At 45.2% G+C, this 21181-nt stretch overlaps 1 protein-coding gene across 4 annotated transcripts in view; it reads right to left on the bottom strand.

Annotated features, from left to right (window-relative positions):
* Nucleotides 1–5091: 5091 nt before the first annotated feature.
* The window catches only part of LOC137423255 (cryptochrome-1), a 48743-nt gene continuing 32653 nt past the window's right edge, over nt 5092–21181 (bottom strand). For 2 of the 4 annotated variants that reach the window (XM_068110196.2, XM_068110206.2), the window contains 10 exons: nt 15193–15377; nt 14981–15069; nt 13038–13178; nt 11691–12002; nt 10781–10932; nt 8027–8229; nt 7845–7934; nt 7588–7671; nt 7306–7472; nt 5092–6546 (listed from right to left, as the gene is read on the bottom strand). In XM_068110196.2, coding sequence (XP_067966297.2) covers nt 6538–6546; nt 7306–7472; nt 7588–7671; nt 7845–7934; nt 8027–8229; nt 10781–10932; nt 11691–12002; nt 13038–13178; nt 14981–15069; nt 15193–15377 — 1432 coding nt within the window. In that variant the 3' untranslated portion in view covers nt 5092–6537. The remainder of the gene's footprint in view (nt 6547–7305; nt 7473–7587; nt 7672–7844; nt 7935–8026; nt 8230–10780; nt 10933–11690; nt 12003–13037; nt 13179–14980; nt 15070–15192; nt 15378–21181) is intronic. The other 2 variants (XM_078771143.1, XM_068110186.2) reach the window with 1 other exon arrangement.

Below are 21181 nucleotides of genomic sequence, written 5' to 3'. Positions count from 1 at the left end.
GAGTGATCGGGATCACAGAGAACCCTGAGATGCTAGAACGCTGGATTGCAACTGGTCCAGAAATTAGCCGTGTTCTAGAGCAATTCACTGATGTAGATGACGACGAAGATCAAGAGCTCCCTCATCACGAGGAAGGAAGTACATCCCAGCACCGATTTAGGCGTCATGTCACAAATCTCATGGATGTGCTGCAAAGCAGAGGGAATCCCTTTGAAGAGAGTAGTGCAGAACTAGTTACATTAGACAATAAAGTGTGTGTTGACAAGTCTGCCGCCACATCGGTCCGTGTCTTAGAATCTAGAGGACAAGAGCAGTATGACCACTTTCGGAAGAATGTGCTGGACTCAAATGATGTACCTCTGGCAGCTCCGATCAAGAAAAACAACTTGCTGCTGTTCCATGAGGAGAAAACTCGAAAAAAGACAGCACTTCAGAAGAAGGTGCAGCACTTCAAACAACATACAGAGCTGTATGGACAAGCATTCATTATGGTTGATAGCCGGGGTGGAAATTTGGAGGAATTTTTCCGTCACGAATCCTCCTCATCACCAGATGCACTGGCTTCTGATGGGTCCATCAACTCTTGCACCAAGTCAGATTTATTGGTGTGCATTATGGAAGCAAGTGCAAGTACCGGACTATCCGCGGATGAGGAGCTCGTCGCACCAGATGATTATGGGGTCATCGTTATTGATGGTGGTGCACTGATCCACTCTCTTCCTGGCACAACTGTCCAAGGCAAAACATTTGATGAATATTTCACCAAAGTATTCTGCCCAAGAATCCAGCATGAGTTGAAAAGAGCAGCGAGAGTGGATATTGTATGGGATCAGTATCGCACAATGTCAATCAAAGCGACCACAAGAGAAAAGCGAGGAACAGGCACACGACAGCGAGTATCTGGTTCTGCCAAAGTGCCTGGAAACTGGCAAAACTTTTTGGCTAATGCCGAAAATAAAAAAGAGCTCTTCTCATTCCTGTCAACAAGCATTGTGCAAACACCATTCCAAGATGGCAAACAGGTTTATATCACTTCTGGTGACTAAGTCCTCAATGCAGGGAATGGACCGCCCATGGGACGATGTAATCATGAGGAGGCAGACACTCGTGTCCTGGTACATCTTCTTCATGCCCTCCAATATTCATCACTGGGAATGGTCTATACTGGCGACACAGACGTTGTCGTAATACTTCTGTGTAACTTCCACCACATCAAGGCGGTGAATCCGGAGTCAGATATCTGGATTTCTTTCAAAGCAGGAAAGACAGTCAAAATGATCTCCCTCAACAACATTGCCTCAAGTTTGGGTGTGACAACGTGCAAAGCCTTGGCTCTCTTTCATGCATTCACTGGATCAGACAGCACGTCAGCTTTCAAATTCAAGGGCAAGCGATACTGCTTCAAGCGGAAAGATGAGGTTCCACCCCTCTTGAGTGAGTTTGCGACAATTGCTAGCACCCCGTTTCTTACATCGCCAGAGTTGAGGGAAGTGGTGAGTCACTTTGTTTGCAAAATGTACTCCAACGAACCTATCACTGATGACACCAACGTTGACCTTGTTCGAATGAGGGTTTTCTGTCACAGGACTAGGGATGTGGAAAGAATACCCCCTACAAGTGATGCGCTGGACCAACATCTCAAAAGGAGTGTCTTCCAGGCGAGCATCTGGACTACAGCGCACGAGCCACTGGCACTAGTCCCAAGCCCAAGCAATCATGGATGGATGGCAAAAGATGGCCAACTGGTTCCCATCTGGACCACGTTGCCCCTTGCCAGGGATGTGTTTGATCTAGACGTAAAATGCGCGTGCACAAAACCTTGCTCGTCATGCAAGTGCAAAAAAGCTGACTTGAAGTGCTCACGTTTATGCAAGTGCACATGTCCCAACTAAATGACCATGATGGTTGTGAGAATGAGTAATGATTTTTTAGTTGCACTTACCTAATCAATCAAATATCACTAAGAACAATGAAAATAGAATGTTCGGTTTATATTCATGGTATTTTATAGAATTTACGTTCGTATGTGCTTAATTGTTAACATGCATAATTCTGCTAAATTCTGCTATAACGTTTGTTGTGTAATTTACCATTTCGGGACAAATAAATACTCTGATGTAGTCAGAAATGGTTTTATTGGATTCCTTGACCATGAAAACCTAGGTATAGACACCAAATTCATGTTTCTAGGTTGATTAGTTTCCGAGATATTGTCAGTATTAGATTTTGATGGCGGCCATCTTGGAAAATGGCGGGAATGTATGAAGACTCCATGTGATCTTTGTCCACTCGGACCAAAATTCTTACTTAGACCCTAAGCTTCAAAATGGTACCAAAAATCAAACTTTTTCAAAAACTTGAAGTGACTGATGCCCCAGCCCCCCCCCCCTATGAGGGCACGTATCGGCTAAGAGTGAGTTTAAGGCCTCAATGCAAAAATGGTTTTGTTGGAACTGCAGTTGTACTCTCATGTACTGCCTGGCAGTTCAAGTTAACTTTACAAGAACTATAAAGGTAATAGAAAGGGTGGCAAAACGTCACCGGATCTGCATACATAATAAATAGATAGCCACTAATTAATTTCGTATTGTACAGTATATACCATCCAAACATAAAACATGATCGGTGTTAGCTAATAACCATGATCGATCACTTCAATCCAGATTATCCAGTGCGGCATACATCATGCATGTGGGAACCATAGCTCGGATACATAGATCGTACACATTCAGATTTTCTCTTCCGTGATCAATGGGTTGGAAGGATAGATGGATGGATGGATGGATCGATGAGGGGAAGGAAGGAGAGATGTATGAGTCGAAGGAGGGATGGATGAGTCGGAGGGTTGGATGAGTAGAAGGAGGGATGGCTGAGTAGAAGGAGGGTTGGATGAGTAGAAGGAGGGTTGGATGAGTAGAAGGAGGGTTGGATACGTCGAAGGAAGGATGCACGAGTCGAAGGAAGGTTGGATGAGTCGCAGGAGGGATGGACGAGTCGAAGGAGGGTTGGATGAGTCGCAGGAGGGTTGGATGAGTCGCAGGAGGGATGGGCGAGTCGAAGGAGGGTTGGATAAGTCGGAGGGTTGGATGAGTCGAAGGAGGGTTGAACGAGTCGAAGGAGGGATGGACGAGTCGAAGGAGGGTTGGACGAGTCAAAGGAGGGTTGGATGAGTCGAAGGAGCATTGGATGAGTCGGAGGGTTGGATGAGTCGGAGGGTTGGATGAGTCGAAGGAGGGTTGGATGAGTCGAAGGAGGGTTGGATGAGTCGTTGGAGGGTTGGATGAGTCGAAGGAGGGTTGGATGAGTCGAAGGAGGGTTGGATGAGTCGAAGGAGGGTTGGATGAGTCGAAGGAGGATTGGATGAGTCGAAGGAGGGTTGGATGAGTCGTTGGAGGGTTGGATGAGTCGTTGGAGGGTTGGATGAGTCGAAGGAGCATTGGATGAGTCAGAGGGTTGGATGAGTCGGAGGGGTGGATGAGTCGAAGGAGGGTTGGATGAGTCGAAGGAGGGTTGGATGAGTCGAAGGAGGGTTGGATGAGTCGAAGGAGGGTTGGATGAGTTGTTGGAGGGTTGGATGAGTCGAAGGAGGATTGGATGAGTCGAAGGAGGGTTGGATGAATAGGAGGGTTGGATGAGTCGAAGGAGGGTTGGATGGGATGAATAGGAGGGTTGGATGAGTCGAAGGAGGGTTGAACGAGTCGAAGGAGGGATGGACGAGTCGAAGGAGGGATGGACGAGTCGAAGGAGGGTTGGACGAGTCAAAGGAGGGTTGGATGAGTCGAAGGAGGGTTGGATGAGTCGAAGGAGGGGTGTATGAGTCGAAGGAGGAATGGATGAGACGAAGGAGGGTTGGATGAGTCGAAGGAGGGTTGGATGAGTCGAAGGAGGATTGGATGAATAGAAGGAGGATGGGATGAGTAGGAGGGATGGTTGAGTAGGAGGGATGGTTGAGTAGAAGGATGGATGATTGAGTAGAAGGATGGATGGAAGAGTCGAAGGAGGATTGGATGAATAGAAGGAGGATTGGATGAATAGAAGGAGGATGGGATGAGTAGGAGGGATGGTTGAGTAGGAGGGATGGTTGAGTAGAAGGATGGATGATTGAGTAGAAGGATGGATGGAAGAGTCGAAGGAGGATTGGATGAGTAGAAGGAGGGATGGTTGAGTCGAAGGAGGATTGGACGAGTCGAAGGAGGATTGGATGAGTCGAAGGAGGATTGGATGAGTAGAAGGAGGGATGGTTGAGTCGAAGGAGGATTGGACGAGTCGAAGGATGATTGGACGAATCGAAGGAGGATTGGACGAGTCGAAGGAGGGATGGACGAGTCGAAGGAGGGATGGACGAGTCGAAGGAGGGGTGTATGAGTCGAAGGAGGAATGGATGAGTCGAAGGAGGGGTGTATGAGTCGGAGGATTTGGATGAGTCGAAGGAGGATTGGATGAGTCGAAGGAGGATTGGATGAGTCGAAGGACGATTGAATGAGTCGAAGGAGGGATGGATGAATCTCGAAGGAATCATTTCATTGGCTGCTCAATCTAATGCAAGGTGACCTGGATCAACGTACAAGGAGCAGCAATGCGCTGAAGCCCTCCAACAATTGCCCGTGGTGCTGATGCTATGCAGGTGCATCATTTCAATTGGATGTTGGAGATATGGGCGGGGTTTCACAGGCTAATCGGCTGTTTAGACGCGCACAACTAAACGGCTGTTTATCTCCCTTTGTAAATTGCTGTTTCGACGCGAGTTTGTCTGTTTGCGTACAACAATGTTTTTGTCAGCATTTAAGAGTTAGGCATGTATGAGCATGTCGCTTGCTAAACACCTTTCCTAAATTAGGCCCTAAGTGTTTAGCTGGTGTCCATGGTGTCCCACTTTTTAGAGAGAAAAAAAACAACAAAAAAAACGTTTTTTTCATTATGAAAGAGTTTTAAGTGCTACCAATTGGCTAATACGAGTTGGCTATACAGCAAACCATCAGCGATCTCCGATTGCAGCCCTCTAATTGAAATCTTCCCTTTCAACCCATCTCTCAATGTTTAGAGCGGTGTTCAAGATCACTCATCTGTGTTGAAGATTCAGACAAATTCGAGTCACAACTGAAAAGTTTATTTGCAGCCTCTCAAAGTCTGAACAGGGGGAAAAAAAAAAAAATGTACATCTCGTTTAAATACAAATGTACCCACAAATCTGCCGTGTCCGCAAAAATCGAACAAAGATGATTGCGCAGCAGGTAAAAACTATACAAACAAATAAGAATGCAACTTTTCAATACACATTAACAGAGAAAAGCTTGCAGTATGTACATTTTACATAATGCAGGTAGAAAAAGTGCTTTCAACCAACACCTGCAATAAACTGCATTATTTTTGAGCAAATGTTGAAAAAAAACAGGTATGGGTCGTGGAAGGGAATGTGTTCTTTTAAAAGTATGACAATGTAAAAAAAACTCAAACATTCAACGACAGTCGTCATTTGACTTTTCTCAAATATCCGAAAAATAGAGCGAATCATTTAACGCTCAAAAATTTTTTTCCCTTAATAAAAAAACAAAAAACAAAACAATTCTGCCAATTAAACCAAGTAAACTTTTTCAAAGATTCAGCCAATTAACTTATACGATCGTTGATCAGTGCAATCACCTCTACGATTACATTTCTCAAAAACCACCAACATTTATGTACAGAAGGTTTGAACACCAGTCAAACTTGGAAAAATTTGAAAAAGATGGCAGAATGTTTTGTACATTCTCTTCTACTCCACAACGCGGCATCTGTAAATTCGCATATGTCCCAGAAAGCCGTACAAACCATCGTGGGCCGCTATAATCGGATAAATGAAGGCCGCAACCTGGTCAATCCCCTCTTAGTATCAGCCTTAAGGTTTCTCAACTTCACTGAAGACCTCAAACTTGTCAATCACATTTAATAACCTCGAGGTTCTTCAATTTTAATGAGGAACTCAAATCGATCAATGTCCTCTTTTTATTCTCCATACTACCGACAAATAAGAGCACGATTCACACTAAATTGACCCGAAGCTGAGAACATATTTTCGTGGGATTGATATTTCCGTGTGTTGTTTGTCAGAACATGGGATTACTGAGGCGCGGCTGTGTCCCTGATGCATTGACCTTTTGATAGATGAGGGCACAAATAACCGGAAACAACGCTCAATCTGCAAAGGAAGTCCTGTGTATAGTGTCGATGGGAAGTAGAACCGCTGCTACCCACAGTCAAGTTCAGGCACCAAACTCAACTATACAAACCAAGAAAAATACAATTTGCAAAATTCATGAACAGCACCAGCAATATTTTCGTTTTATTTGTTACGCACGTACAACGGAGTGCGTTGAACAAGAGTCCACAGTTCTGTCTGCGTACGGTTATGACGCAGTCGGAGCTCCATCAAAACACGTCTTGCTGGTTGAAAAAGCGTGCCGAGAAACCAGACGGTACGAGATCCCTTCGATGTGAACAATAGTACGACGCTCGTCTTCTGGAAAACATGATGCTCCAAAACTCCAAGAATGCAGTTCTTTAGTTGTCCTGCAATCACGTACAGCACATCAGGAGGATGGAATGGTTAGACATCTAGACCTCGGATGTGTTTCTAACCACCGATCCACACGAGTATGGCCGACTGCATGAATGAATGAATGATCGTTTTTAAGGCTATTTTCCCCCACTAGGTGGGGGTTAGCCTTGCGGGCCCCATGTCAATCATGGTTCCCTGTTTGAGGCAATGTTTTTATGGCCGGATGCCCTTCCTGGCGCCAACCCTGAATCGCCTCTTACGATGCGCAGGGATACGGTGTACCTATTCTAACCGGGGTACACACCGGGATCATTCATCACAGCAAGCTGGTACTCAATTTGCCGACCTCGGAAGGATGACAGGCTGAGTCAACCCCCCTGGCGTTAATTCAGCGATTGACCGGGATTTGAACTCAGGATCCTAGGATCCCAAGCCTGCACCCTAACCGCTAAGCCAACGCCAGGCTGAGACTGCATGCTCGAGAATTTTTATACTTCTGAGACACGGAAGGAATTAGAATTGCATGCCGTACCGAAAATGTTCCGTTGGATCCAGTCTAAGCAGGCGTGGGAAATGAATCGTACATGTGCGAGAGCGTACACGCTTGCTCATGATATTGACGATGTGACTTATCATAAGCCAACTTGTGTAATAATCAGTTGCGTTAACTGGGATAGGCCCAATTAATACCAATAAGGTAAACAATGTAAAAAAATGCGGAAGAAAGATAAAGTATATTGTTTTAGGGTGGCACAAGAACCACTACTTACCACGGCACTCCTGTCAGTCGCATGTTTGGTGATCTTCTTGTGGGGAAAGACTGTGTCTTCATCGAAGGAGCTTGTCCAGTCTCGCTTGAGTGTAGAGACATCCATGATGGTAACGACTTTACCATGCGCCTTGCTGGCTGGTGGTGAAGGTGCAAAGAGAACCACTGCTGTTGAGGATTGACATAAAAGACAAATTTCAATTCACTATTTTTTATAGGGAAAGATAGCCACTACAGGATTACATATGACTTGTAACATGCAAGAGTGAAATCATATTGATACCTTCCTGTTGCTGCCCTCCCGTGTTGGTGATCGATTTCGCTTCTTGTCTGCAAGTCCATCCACCACCGTCCTTGGCTGCAATCCCTGTGTGCCGACGCCAGGAAAACTGTGAACTTTTCAAATTTAATAATCATCCAATTATCCCATTGCAAAACCATGCTGTAGCATATCGAGCACCCGTGTTGCTAGGATATGTTGAGACCAATTCTAGGAAATATAGGACAGTCCCAAAGCACTGGCCAAAGTTTCGTGCTTACCATGATTGGCATTTCCTCGGAAGGTACAGGCCGCCATGCTGTAGTTTGACATGCCAATATTTCCAGTGGATGGGACAGATGCCAAGAGGCCTATGAAGAAATGACAAATTAATGCGCAAGATGCAAAAGCAGATGCGTTAATGGTACAAATTGAACAGGATGAGACAGAAGTAGACACTCACATAGGCCACGGTAACGCGACAGGTGCTGGTAGATCTGCTTCATGCGTTCGATGTTGAGTCGGCTGGCCTCCGCGTGGTTCACCATGGGCTTTGGGTAATCTACTCCGACGACACAGCGGGCGGCCTTTTGCACGGCTTCGGGTGCATTCCACGGGTCATAGATGTACTTGGCTGGGTAGCCACGCAGCAGTGGGATGTAGCGACTGAAGGTCGGTGCACGAGTGATGGTTGAGAGGATAGAAAGGGCGGGGAGAGAATGAATGCATGAAGAAGGAAAATAAATTCACAGAATGAAATCAACATGTCACAAGAGACCAAAAGTATAAAGCCAACCCTAAAATGTATACACTGCCTAAAATTGTGGAATTTGAACAAAATAAAGTGGCCACATGTTTAACATGTGCATGGGTGACTTGTTTTTGTCTTTGCTCCTTAACATTTACAAAGGAGGCATTACTAAAGGGGTAAACGGCTTAGATCACAGAGATCAAAGAGCCATTGGTGCGACATATTGGTAAATTCCAAAGATTTTAAATAACCAGATGAGCAAACACTGTGTGCTGTTTATCAAGGGAACGTTGTTCTGAGAGACATCGTAATCTGCTGTGATGTGATGCAGCACTTTAGCAATAGAGTTCACTTAACTACTATCAACCAATCCCATTTGTCTCATCTTTCGGTACAACTTATTACATTGAAGCTTCGGAATAGGAATCAAAGCTTCGGAATAGGAATCAAAGCTTTGGTCCAAGTCCATGGATTAGAAATATGGATTAAAACTAATGAATACAGCATAATCATTTGGTCTGGTGTCACTCGATATCCAAGTGCGCGACCAGCCATCTCAGGGTATGGACCTGGCATACATCAGCTTCCTGCCACCTTCAGGGCATGACCCACAATCCCAGGGTGTGCTCCGCTACCCCTGGGCGACAACCCACCATCCCAGGGCATGCTCTGCTATCCCAGGGCGCCAACCTTCCATCCCAGGGCATGCTCTGCTATCCTACGGCACTGACCCGGCATCCCAGGGCATGCTCCGCTATCCCAGGGTGCCAACCAGCCATCCCAGGGCATGCTCCACTATCCCAGGGCGCCAACCCGCCATCCCAGGACGCCAACCCGCCAGCCATCCCAGGGCATGCTCCGGGCTCCCACAGCACTGACCCGGCATCCCAGGGCATGCTCCGCTATCCCAGGGCGCCACCCGGCAAACCCAGCTCCACTATCCCAGGGCGCCTACCCACCATCCCAGGGCGCCAACCCACCATCCCAGGGCGCCAACCCGCCAGCCATCCTAGGGCATGCTCCGGTCTCCCACGGCACTGACCGGGCACCCCAGGGCATTCTCCGCTATCCCAGGGCACCAACCTGCCATCCCAGGGCATGCTCCACTATCCCAGGGTGCCAACCCGCCATCCCAGGGCGCCAACCCGCCAGCCATCCCAGGGCATGCTCCGGGCTCCCAGGGCACTGACCGGGCACCCCAGGGCATGCTCCGCTATCCCAGGGCGCCAACTCACCATCCCAGGGCATGCTCCGCTATCCCACGCCACTGACCCGGCATCCCAGGGTGCCGACCTGCCATATATCAGCTTCCTGCCACCTTTAGGACACGACCTGCCATCCGAGGGCATGATCCACCATACTACCCATCATCCCAGGGCACTGTTTGTGGCAATTATCATGTGTGATTGTAATCAAGTGATTGACAGCCAAATCTTTTTGTGATGCTAACTAGTTCATGCCATGCCACCTGATGCACAAACTATTTTCATGTGAATGTCAAAACCTTACTATGGATCAAGTGTTTTGAGAATTGGTACAGGCTAGTTACTTTGCATCATCTACACTGGCAATAGTACCCGCCCCTACGGCTGGGGCTTCAATTGGGAGGCCCAAATGAAAAGGCAAAATATCAGAAATTGAAGGCTTTTTATTATTTTAAACGATTTATGTAAACATCTGTTAAATCATATTACATGCAAATCATCAAAATCTAAACAGTATTTGTAGAATTTCAATAAAAGCCACATCACTGTTCATATCGGTAAATATTATTCCATTGTGGCTTAGCAGTTAGGGTGCCGGCTTGGGATCCTAGGATCCTGGGTTCGAATCCCGGTCGATCGCTGAATTAACGCCAGGGGGGTTGACTCAGCCTGTCATCGTTCCGAGGTCGGCAAATTGAGTACCAGCTTGCTGGGATGAATGATCCCGGTGTGTACCCCGATTTAGAATAGGTACACCGTATCCCTGCACATCGTAAGAGCGTGACCAAGGGTTGGCGTCAGGAAGGGCATCCGGCCATAAAAACATTGCCTCAAACAGGTAACCATGATTGTCATGGGGCCCGCAAGGCTAACCCCCACTCTAGCGGGGAAAATGGCCTTAAAACGATCATTCGTTTTTTCATTGTGTTTGGAAAAACTGGAAAAATTGGAAATTGGAAAAATTGGGTAAAAAATTGGAAAATCAATATAGCCTATTTTACTCCAGGGGGTCCCAAGGATTACCCACCCAAAATTTTGTTGCGATCGGTTCAGCCGTTTTTGCGGTACCTGGGAACGGACGGACAGACATTTGGTGAATTATAGTAAGATGAACAACACTTTTAAGAATCTATCTGCCAACAACAGCACATGTTCGCTTATCCGCACACCATCTGCCATTTATTGTTATTCCTCCACCATTCTTCGGTTCTCTCAACAATGTTGGTCCACCCTATAAAAACTAATGGTTGCGTGGTCTTACCGTATATAGTCTCCATTGGGGTCTGTGCGTCGGCCAAATCCTACAGGACAGTAACAATGGAAAAACTGCTGGAAGAAAGACGAGCAGGAGAGCCACATCCAGCTGCCTGCATTCACGCTCCAGTCGGCATCAAGGAGGAACTCATCAAACACCTGAAGCACAACAGAAGGCCCAATGAAATAGAGTTCCACCAATATGCATACTGAGATGCATGGTTTTAGCTTTGAACATGTGATGCACAACCATTTGCAGACATTTTGCGGATGCACAAATTCATATTCCAAATCGTGAAAACGTTAATTTTTGTATGGGTTTTATTTAAATGGTCTGCATTATGGTCATGACAATTATTTAACCTTCCTCTTCTTTTAAAACGTGACCAAAAATAAACAAACAGAAAAGGGGGTACGTGAGGACACCAGGTGTTTTCCCCCGAACACTACCAGGTTGCTCTATAATTAGGAGCTTATAAAGTGTAATTACATTGCGTTGGCAAACTATATTTAGCTGCAAGTTGAAACCGCAGCCACTGTGGTAATCCTTCCTTCCCTCAATCCTAACCGCCCACAACATCCACCATCCACTCTCCTCCACACACCTGTATTATTAAGTCAGGCGTGTGATCGAGAGGTGGATTGTTTTGGCACTGGCGGCGAAGAGCACATATGACCCTCAGATCTACTTTGTTCAGGGATTAGACATCAAGGTTATGTGTTGAAGTGAGCCTAACCCTCGTTAATATTCATCTACCTGTACGAGTACCTCTGCAGAAAAGAACACCACCAATTTGCCTCTACTGGAAATGACTTGTGGGATAAGGAATTATTTTGTTTCTTTTAAAAGTTGTAACCGAATTAATCAATAACAAAAAAAAACTCGCACTCGCCCATCTTCCTCCATCACTGCTTACCTTCATTCCTTCCTCCCAAGAGATCCACAGGTCACCACGTGTTAGGAAGCATGCCACGGCATGTCGTGCCAGGTGGTGGATCCATCCTTCCTGCTTGAGCTGCGTCATAATAGCGTCTATCCAGGGGTAACCTGTCCGGCCTTCTGCCCACTTTGCCAGGGCCTCAGGGTTTCGATCCCAGGGCATCTGTACGCAGATGGGGTTTCCCACCATACGGTCAAATTTGGGGTTGTTGGTCGCTGCCGTGTAGAAGAACTCGCGCCACAAGAGCTGTCCATAGAGGGATAGCGGCGGAGAGCTGTTCTTTTTCACCTGCAGAGATCCAACATAACATGCCAATATTACTAAATCAGTACAGCTTAATTACTACGATAATGCAAATCATTGTGACTTTATCAAGCATCTTACTATAATTCACCAAATGTCTGTCTGTCTGTCTGTCTGTCTGTCCGTCCGTTCCCTGGTACCGCAAAAACGGTTGAACCGATCACAACGAAATTTTGGGTGGGTAATCCTGGGACCCCCTGGAGTAAAATAGGCTATATTGTTTTCCCAATTTTCCAATTTCCAATTTTCCAGTTTTTCCAAACACGATGGAATAATATTTACCGATATGAACAGTGATGTGGCTTTTATCTAAATTCTACAAAAGTCTTACTATAATTCACCAAATGTGTGTCTGTCCATCCGTTCCCAGGTACCGCAAAAATGGCTGAGCCGATCGCAACAAAATTTTGGGTGGGTAATCCTTGGACCCCCTGGAATAAAATAGGCTATATTGTTTTCCCAATTTACAATTTTTACAATTTTTTTCCAAACATGATGGAATAATATTTACCGATATGAACAGTGATGTAGCTTTTATTGAAATTCTACAAATGCTGTTTAGATTTTGATGATTTGCGTGTGATATGATTTAACGGATGTTTATATAAATCGTTTAAAATAAAATAAAAGCCTTCAATTTCTGATATTTTGCCTTTTCATTTGGGACCTCCCAACTGAACCTCTGCCCGTAGGGCGGGTACCGTTGCTATCAAGGAAATGCAAACTAACTCAGGAGAATCATTTTCACGACAAAGTAATGAAAAGTATTGAAATTTTTACAAAACTTTGTTCAAACCAGACAAGCAAGTTTTGCTTTATCCACTGTGCAGCTGTTTACTACCTCAACTATAACTACATATAATGAACATATTGTGTGTGTTGATGAATGAAAGGAAATATGGGCATAATCCCTGAAAATGCCGATGAAAATCGGGTGCTTTGAAAAGTTCATCTGCCTCTAAAACCTATCGCCTTCCCCTCTGACCTTATGAAAGCCCAGTGTGTTGTGCTTGCATGTACCTTCTTGTAGAGCTCAGTGAGCTTGTAGTAAAACAGGCGGCATGACAAGCATCCAAATCGCAAGTATGGACTCAAACCGGTTGGGCTGGCCAGCAGAGAGTTGGCATTCATACGGGGACGTTCAAAATTGGCCACCCAAGCCTGTGTTTGGTGCAATGAAGAGAAAGGCTAAGTTTCTGCATCACATCCAATTGCAGTAGCCGAAAAAGCAGAAAAAAATGTACTTGTAAAAAAACAAAAACAATCAAACAAAAAAACATTTTATATAGATATATGGCAAATATTCAGCTTAAGAATTAATCTAACACAAATAAACAACCAATTCTATTTTTTAAACAAAGCAAAAGCTGGATTTTTATTCAACCAAAGTATACACCATTACAGCCATGTTGGAGGGCTTTCCCAGCTGGAACAGTTACGTTGGACTAACTTTGGGATTGGGTTGGCATCATCACAGTTGGTCATACCCATATTGCCAACATTGGTTCAACATTTGCTTTTGTATGGAAAAAGACAGTTGCTCTTGCGGATATTGATGGCGGTCGGCTAACGCCTGGTGTTAGTCCGCCATTAACAGACCAACATTCAAATGATGATCAAATAGACATTGGTCCAACAAAATGGCGACTGTACCATCTGGGTTCGAAACCAAAAGCCCACTTCCACCACATTTTTCCTTTCATGCCAGGCATCATGCCTGGCATCATCATGCCTTTCATGCCATCTTTTTGTGCCATTCCAGTTACTTCTAATGGATTTTAAACAATTGTGGGGTTGAGGACGGTTCCGAGAGTAGTGTCGAAACAGTCAGGAAGGTGGGCTTTCTGTCTAGAAAGAAGTGCAACTGGCAGACAGAATGCACCTGCCCCATTCCCCAGCTTCCCATGACAATTTGCCAAAGGCAATGAAGGCGGAGGGGGGCTGAAGTTTGTTTGATAAAATTTTAATAGCAATCTCAAGAATTCACGGATAGATGTTCAGTGGGCAATGCTTCCATGGCTCGTGTCCGACTTTGAGCTTAGATCATCACGAAAGGAGATGAATTGCATGATTCAAGAACATGACTGCACAAGCCAACCCACTAACCCCAAATTGGCATCTCGGCCTAATCACAACGTTTGCATGGCACAGCTTGTTTCGATCGACTCGCCCCGTTAGGTCGCTCTCAGAATAGTCCTAAAAATACAATGCCCTCACATGACCTCGTGGAGTAAGCCTACTCTGGATTTTGTATACTAGGGCATGCCCGTACGTGGGTGCAATGCCCGTACGTGGGTACGTGGGTACGTGGGTGCGAGTACGGTGACAATCCCCCCCCCCTCTATTTACATGAAATGGTTTGGTCCATGAAATGTTTTGGTCCATTCGCAACGCCAAAGCGAACGGCGAACGCTTTACATGAAATGTTTTGGTCCATGAAATGTTTTGGTCCATTCGCAACGCCAAAGCGAACGGCGAACGGCTTGCGAGTACAGTGACAACCCCCCCCTCTATTTACATGAAATGGTTTTAATTAGTTTTAAAACATAGTTTAACGCCAACATAGCGGCAACATAGTTTGCCAACGTGAAATAAATGAATACGCTCTCAAATGTGCCGTCCGAGGCAGAGTGTGTTTTTGTATATAAATGGTTTGGATATTTTTGGGCAATGGATATTTGGATATTTTTTGTTTTGCAACCTGTGGCATGAATACCAGTCTCTGACTTTATCTCGTCATAAAATGAAAACGGTGGAGACAGTGGTACGTGCCCCTTATCGGGGGGTGGGGGCAGGGAAAGAAAAACGTTTGCAAATCTATTTGAAAAGACAGTCTTCACCTACAACAAGGATGTTGTTGGTTTACAAATCCATGGTTATCCTCAAGATGTACTCAGAAACAAAGTTGCTTAACTAGAAGGGAGTGATTGTTAAGCTCGCCGCACGCTGCGAGCAATTTTTACCTTTCGTTCCAGGTGCCTGTCCAGGCGAGTCAGCGCTTCCATTTCTCCACCTTGCCAAACGGATGAGCTCAGGCCTTCTGTATCAAAACCTGTTGGGTCACCAGGGTAAGTGTTCAACATCGGTAAATGGAAACTCTAGAGTCTAGAGTCTAGATACTAATGAGACCGTTAAACAGTGGTCTTTGCTATAACTATAAGCAAAACCTCCATACCGAGTTCTTCAAGGGAGGGAACGCCATAACGTTCATCGTGATCATCCCAAAGAGGTGTGCGGCAGGCACCCATCACTTTTGGGCTCAGCGTGTCCACAGGCTTTTCCAGTGGGTCCATCCGACTCACGAGTGCTTGGAAACGTTTGTAGGTAAGAGGAGGTTGTCCATCATTGAGTTTAATGATCCTGCAGAGCAAGGAAAGTGCACAATCAAACCACGTTCTTCACCAGGCACTCTTCAGTTTTGCTCAAGCAGTCCCTTTAACCATTAAAACAAGAAGACGTCATGCGGAGCACGATATTGCAAAATCCATCCCCATCCCCCCCAAAAAGGTTGCCATTGATCCATCAAATTATCCATTTCATCAAGATATTAAAATTGATGATTTTGATCAAAATTCGAGTCAATAGGATGAAGCGTGATGATTTTTCAGATGAAAATTCATGATTTTAGAAGTTTGACCTTCAGTTGACCTTTGACCTTTTGACCTCAAAAATAGTTGGTTCCCCCAATTCAGTGAGGCACAATGCAAATGCTGTTAAATTTTGAAGTCAATTGGATGAAAAATCTGAAGACACTTGACCTCCAGATGACCTATGAGTCATCTTCATTATCTATGACCTCAGAATCAATAGGCTTCTCAATTGTGACGACCTCGACAACTTGGTGAAGTTTCATGACGATCGGTTTAGAATTGTGACCTGTAGGCCAGTGACAAACAGACAGACTAACAAACTAAACCGACCAATATACCGCACTTGAAAAATCTTCCATTCTTCGGTTTTTCAAGTAATAAAGCCAATTACAATCGGTGACATTAATCCACATGCAATCCATTTATTTAACACTTGCAGAAGTACCCGGTGTTGCCGGGCGGGGGGTGGGGGGGGGAGGGGAACGGGGGGAGGGGGAAGGGGAGGGTAACGGGAGGGAGGGGAGGAGAGGGGGGGGGGAGGGGAGGAGAGGGGGAGGGGGGGAGGAGAGGAGAAGGGGAGGGGAGGAGAGGGGGAGGGGAGGAGAGGGGGAGGGGGACGCAGGACACTTCCTCTTCCTCTTCCTCCCCCCTCCCCCTCCTCCCCTTCCCTTCACCCCTCCCCCCCCGTTCCCCTCCCCCCCATTCCTCCTCCCCCGCCCGGCAATGCCGGGTACTTCTGCTAATTCTATATATTTTCAGTTCAATGGTCTGGCGGCGAGGATGGAACATCACGTGATCGATCGCTCTGAGCGAATCAGCGAGCTGCTCTGGCACATGCTGAGATTCAGTGTATAATGTTCCTCGCTGAAATGCGCTGAGGTAAATATGAATAAAAAAATATGGATCTCGTCAAATATTTTTAGGTAGGCCATGTCCTTCCCAGGCTCAATGGCCATGTCTATGCCAAATATCAAGTATGTGAGCCTCTCCGTTTAGGAGTCTATAGGTAACACACACACAAACTGTGTTTTATTTATATATAGATTAACCTTTTGTTGATGGAAACTAAAACTTCAGGTCTAAATTCTATGAATAATCGTTAAATTTTCCCGACCGAGAATATTCCATTCATTTTTTTTCCCGCAATGTTAATACCAAGAATTATTTTTCTCGAGTAGTGCGAGGCTCATGGAAGAGCTTGTACGTGTATCCCTGGAGTCGAGTGGCAGGATGACAATTGGGGGGAAAAGGAGAAAGGGAGTTAAGGTCAACAAGAAGAATAGATTAGAGGAGGGTATTAGAGAAATGGGGATGGGATAAAAGCTGAAACCAAGCTGTCTCTGCCAGAGCTGCAGGAAGCAATTCAATCCAGGGATGTTTGGAGAAATGTGATCATGAATGTCACGAGAAGTTGGACACAACATTACAGGACTAGATAACCAACTATGGGAGAAACCATGAGGTTGTGGCGGACACCAGGGGCATCCCACCTGGCATCCCTGCACCCCGGACGCCGCCGATCGCTTCGGCCGGGTCATCCGTCCGCCCCGCAAACTGGCCCTCCAGGTGCGCGGGAATTCTGGGGGGGCGCGTGTGGCGGACACAAAAGCCCACTGGCGTGGTGACATCATTCCGCGCACCAAGTGGGCGGTGGCCACGCCCGAGGGGTAGGCGTGGCCTCATGATATACACCGGGCGCGCAGCCCGGAGCGCGCTAGTGTTACAGTGAGCTCCTGAAATAAAGACGCTTATAAGTTACCGCTTGTCCGCTTCCTCCTTGCTCGCAAGCAGCGCGCGTAACGCCGCGCTTTAAGGTGATGATGGGCTGCACTCTCGAAAGACCGAAGGGAGTTTCTCGAGACAACAGATACAGGAAGTAGACAACAGATTCCACAGACGAGAGACGAGAGCGATTAACAAATGGAGGCAAGCATTCGGTTTATACATAGGGAGGGAAACTCGGTGCGAGTTTCTGGGGGGAATAAGTACGACCTGAGATCGCTGGGGTGGAGGACGTGTAGAGATGGTATGGCTGTGGAAGGTATTACATTTTTATTATGAGACAGACGGATTCAGGATTGCAAGAAATAGTATCAATTTGATTGAAGACTTGCATCAGTATTCAGCATGTGCGGTTAACACCCGTTTATCTCACTCATTCTTACTCATAATCTCTTCATAATATACCCTTTATTAAAGCATACCATAAACGATTATGATTGGAGGATGTAACATAATTCCTAAAATTATTACATATGTGCCAGAATTGCAACAGTTGGCATTGGAGCAAAGCAACACAGTATATGGAATTTGAACCTAGGATCCACTGTGACATGCATGTTTAGTTGAGAGCACCAAAATGGCCATATAATTGTGTATGTGTATATATATATATATATACATTAAAAAAACAAACAAAAAAACATATGAAAAAAGAAATTAAATAAAAAAGTATTACTGATCATGAATCATATGTGTGTATGTGTGTGTATGTATATGTGTGTATGTGTTTATATATCTGTGTGTGTGTGTGTGTGTGTGTGTGTGTATATATATGTGCATGTATATATATAATTATATACATGTGTGTTTATGTACATGTTCGTGTGTGTATGTATATATGTGTGTGTACACTACCGCTCAAAAGTTTTAGAACACCTCAGTTTTTCCAGTTTTTATTGAAATTTACGCAGTTTAATGTCTCATTGTACTCTGAAATTAAGCATAGAACAAATAAACAATTGGAGATAAAAAAAGAAATCATCGAATCATTTTGTTTAACAAAATTTAATTTAAATTTTTGACTCAGCAAAGTAGCCACCTTTCGCAGATATAACCGCCGAACGGCATTCTTTCGACAATGGAAATCAAATATTGTTCGGGTTGCAGAAGTTCCCACAAATGTGTTGCACTTGTAGGTTGCTTTGCTTTCACCCTTCTGTCCAGTTCATCCCAAACCAGCTCGATGGGGTTTAAGTCTGGAGACTGTGCTGGCCATTCCATGATTTGAAGCCTACCGTCTTGTTCTTTTCCTCGAACGTAGTTTTGACATAGCCTGGAGGTGTGTTTAGGGTCATCATCTTGCTGTAGGATGAACCCCCTGGGCCCTGACCAACTACGTGTATACCAGAGGGTATTGCATGGCGCTGCAAAATGCTCTGGTAGCCATTTTGGTTCAGGGTGCCAGTCACTTTGTGCAAGTCGCCGACTCTGGATCCAGCAAAAGAGTCTCAGACCATCACGTTTCCTCCTCCATGTTTGACAGTTGGTGTCACACACCGAGGAACCATCCTTTCACCTACTCGACGGCGTACAAAAACCTTGCGTGATGAACCAAATATTTAAAATTTTGATTCATCGGTCCATAAGACCTTCTTCCAGTCTTCAGTAGTCCACTGAGGGTGCTTCATGGCCCAGTAAAGCCTCGTTTTCTTATTTTGCCATCTTAGCAATGGCTTTCTTACTGCCACTCGACCTGTCAAACCTGCAGCTCGAAGTCTTCTCTTCACAGTTGAAGCTGAGACTTGCTTACTTCGGCCAGTGTTAAGCTGTGCTTGAAGCTGTTGTCCTGTGAGCCGCCTATCACGCAAGCTGTTGACTCTCAGAAACTTGTCTTCTGATTCTGTTGTGGCTTTGGGTCTGCCAGACCTCTTCCTGTCAGAGTTTCCTCCAGTTTCCAATATACTACATCCTGCAGTGCAATATTGTCCAAATAATGCTTCGGAGGGTGTAATAACAGTCTGTTCCAATACTGCTTTTATACAGACAGGGGGTTTGTAATCAAGTAATCAGCAGAGGTTGGGACACCTGTAGGAATTGTTTGCATCAACTTTCAAGGCTTAATTTACTTACATTGCTGCAGAACAGCTGTACGTTGTTAACCCATTACTTGTTCCCTGAAGAAAGTCTTTTTTTACAATATAACTGTGTAATTTACATTATTTTCCCGTTTTTGCTAACCTAAACTTTTTTTTTAAATCTCGAGCAGTTTACTGCTTACCTTTGTACCATTTCAGGTTATTCACTGGACATTAAACGGTGTAAATTTCAATAAAAAACTGGAAAAATTGAGGTGTTCTAAAACTTTTGACCGGTAGTGTATGTATATGTGTGTTTTTTTTTTTTTTTTTGTATACTGAATCGAGGCTCGTGAAAGAGCTAACATTTATTTCACAAACAAATCGACCAGACAAACAAAATATATAAAAAGAGGGAGCGGAAGACAAGATGGGGAGAGAAGGGGAAGCACACAAACACAACATTTGAGAGCAGGGAGATGTGTGGGAGGGAGAGGGCTTGGGGGGGAGGAGGCGTGGGAAGGGGGGGGGAGGGGGGGGGAAGGAGAAGTATAAAACATAAGGACACCAAGGACTTCCAGGACATAAGTTGGTATTTCAAAAAAGTGGATTTGGGATGAAATTAGCGGGGGTAGAAAAGATCAAGGTTTTGGATGGGGGAAGATAAGAGATGGTGGTGAACAGCTGTTTTAAAGACCTGGAGGGTGGAGTGGGATTGAAGAGAGTGAGGGAGTTTGTTCCAGAGGCGGGAGAAAAGAGGAATGAAGGAGTGAAGGTGAGCAGAGAGTCTTGATTTTGGCAGTTTAACCATAAGAGGGTTGCAGGCAGATCTTGTGCGACCTGTCGGAATATTTGGGGGACAGAGCCCAGAGAGAGCTGGGGGGGCAAGGCCAGAGAGGAGTCGGTAGAAGACGGAAAGACCACCAACCTGTCTGCGGTGAGTGAGTGAAAGGCCCTTGGTGTTAGCTTCATTGCAGGAGATTCCAATGATTCTGAACGCCTTGTGTGTGTATATATATGTGTGTCCATTGTGTACTTGGTGTGTATGTATATGTGTGTGTATGTATATGTATATATGTGTGTGTATGTATATGTGTGTGTATGTATATGTATATATGTGTGTGTATGTATATGTGTGTCCATTGTGTACTTGGTGTGTATGTATATGTGTGTGTATGTATATGTATATGTGTGTGTGTATGTATATGTATATATATATATATATGTGTGTGTGTGTATATATATATACGTGTGTGTGTGCAAAAGAGAGACAGAATTGTGAGGAACAGAAATGAAAAAACAAGGTGTGTGTGTGTGGGGGGTCGTAAAACTGACCAACTGCTAAACAGACATCTAGCAGCTCGTTCACTTACAAATAATGCTACTAATTACAGAATCCTGTGTCAAAGGGATAACTGCTGATGAAATCATTTACCAACTTTTGTTGGCAAGAGCTACAGCAAGCAGTCCAGGATTCAATAGAAATATTTTGGTTTGAAGCCAGACAATTTTTGCGTTCATTGTTATCTTCCGAGTGCAAGGGTCTATGTCATATTACAGTCACACACGTTCCTCCTGTATTCACATGTAAAAACTACAATGGACAAATCCTGTTTTTGAGGGACATGTTTTGTGAGGACATTTTCCACACAAGCCACTCACTCACATGCATTCAGCATAGAGGACCTCCCCATCCACCCTCTTCTCCCCTCTGCCCCTCCCCTCCTCCCCCTCTTCTCCCCTCCCCCCCGTTCCCCTCCCCTCCCCCCCTTGGTAA

Source organism: Myxine glutinosa, chromosome 1 (genome assembly GCF_964187855.1).
Source record: "Myxine glutinosa chromosome 1, kmMyxGlut1.1, whole genome shotgun sequence".
In the NCBI taxonomy this organism is placed as follows: Eukaryota; Metazoa; Chordata; class Myxini; order Myxiniformes; family Myxinidae; genus Myxine; species Myxine glutinosa.
Note: the sequence above shows the minus strand (reverse complement) of the source record. Positions and strands in the feature narration are given on the sequence as shown.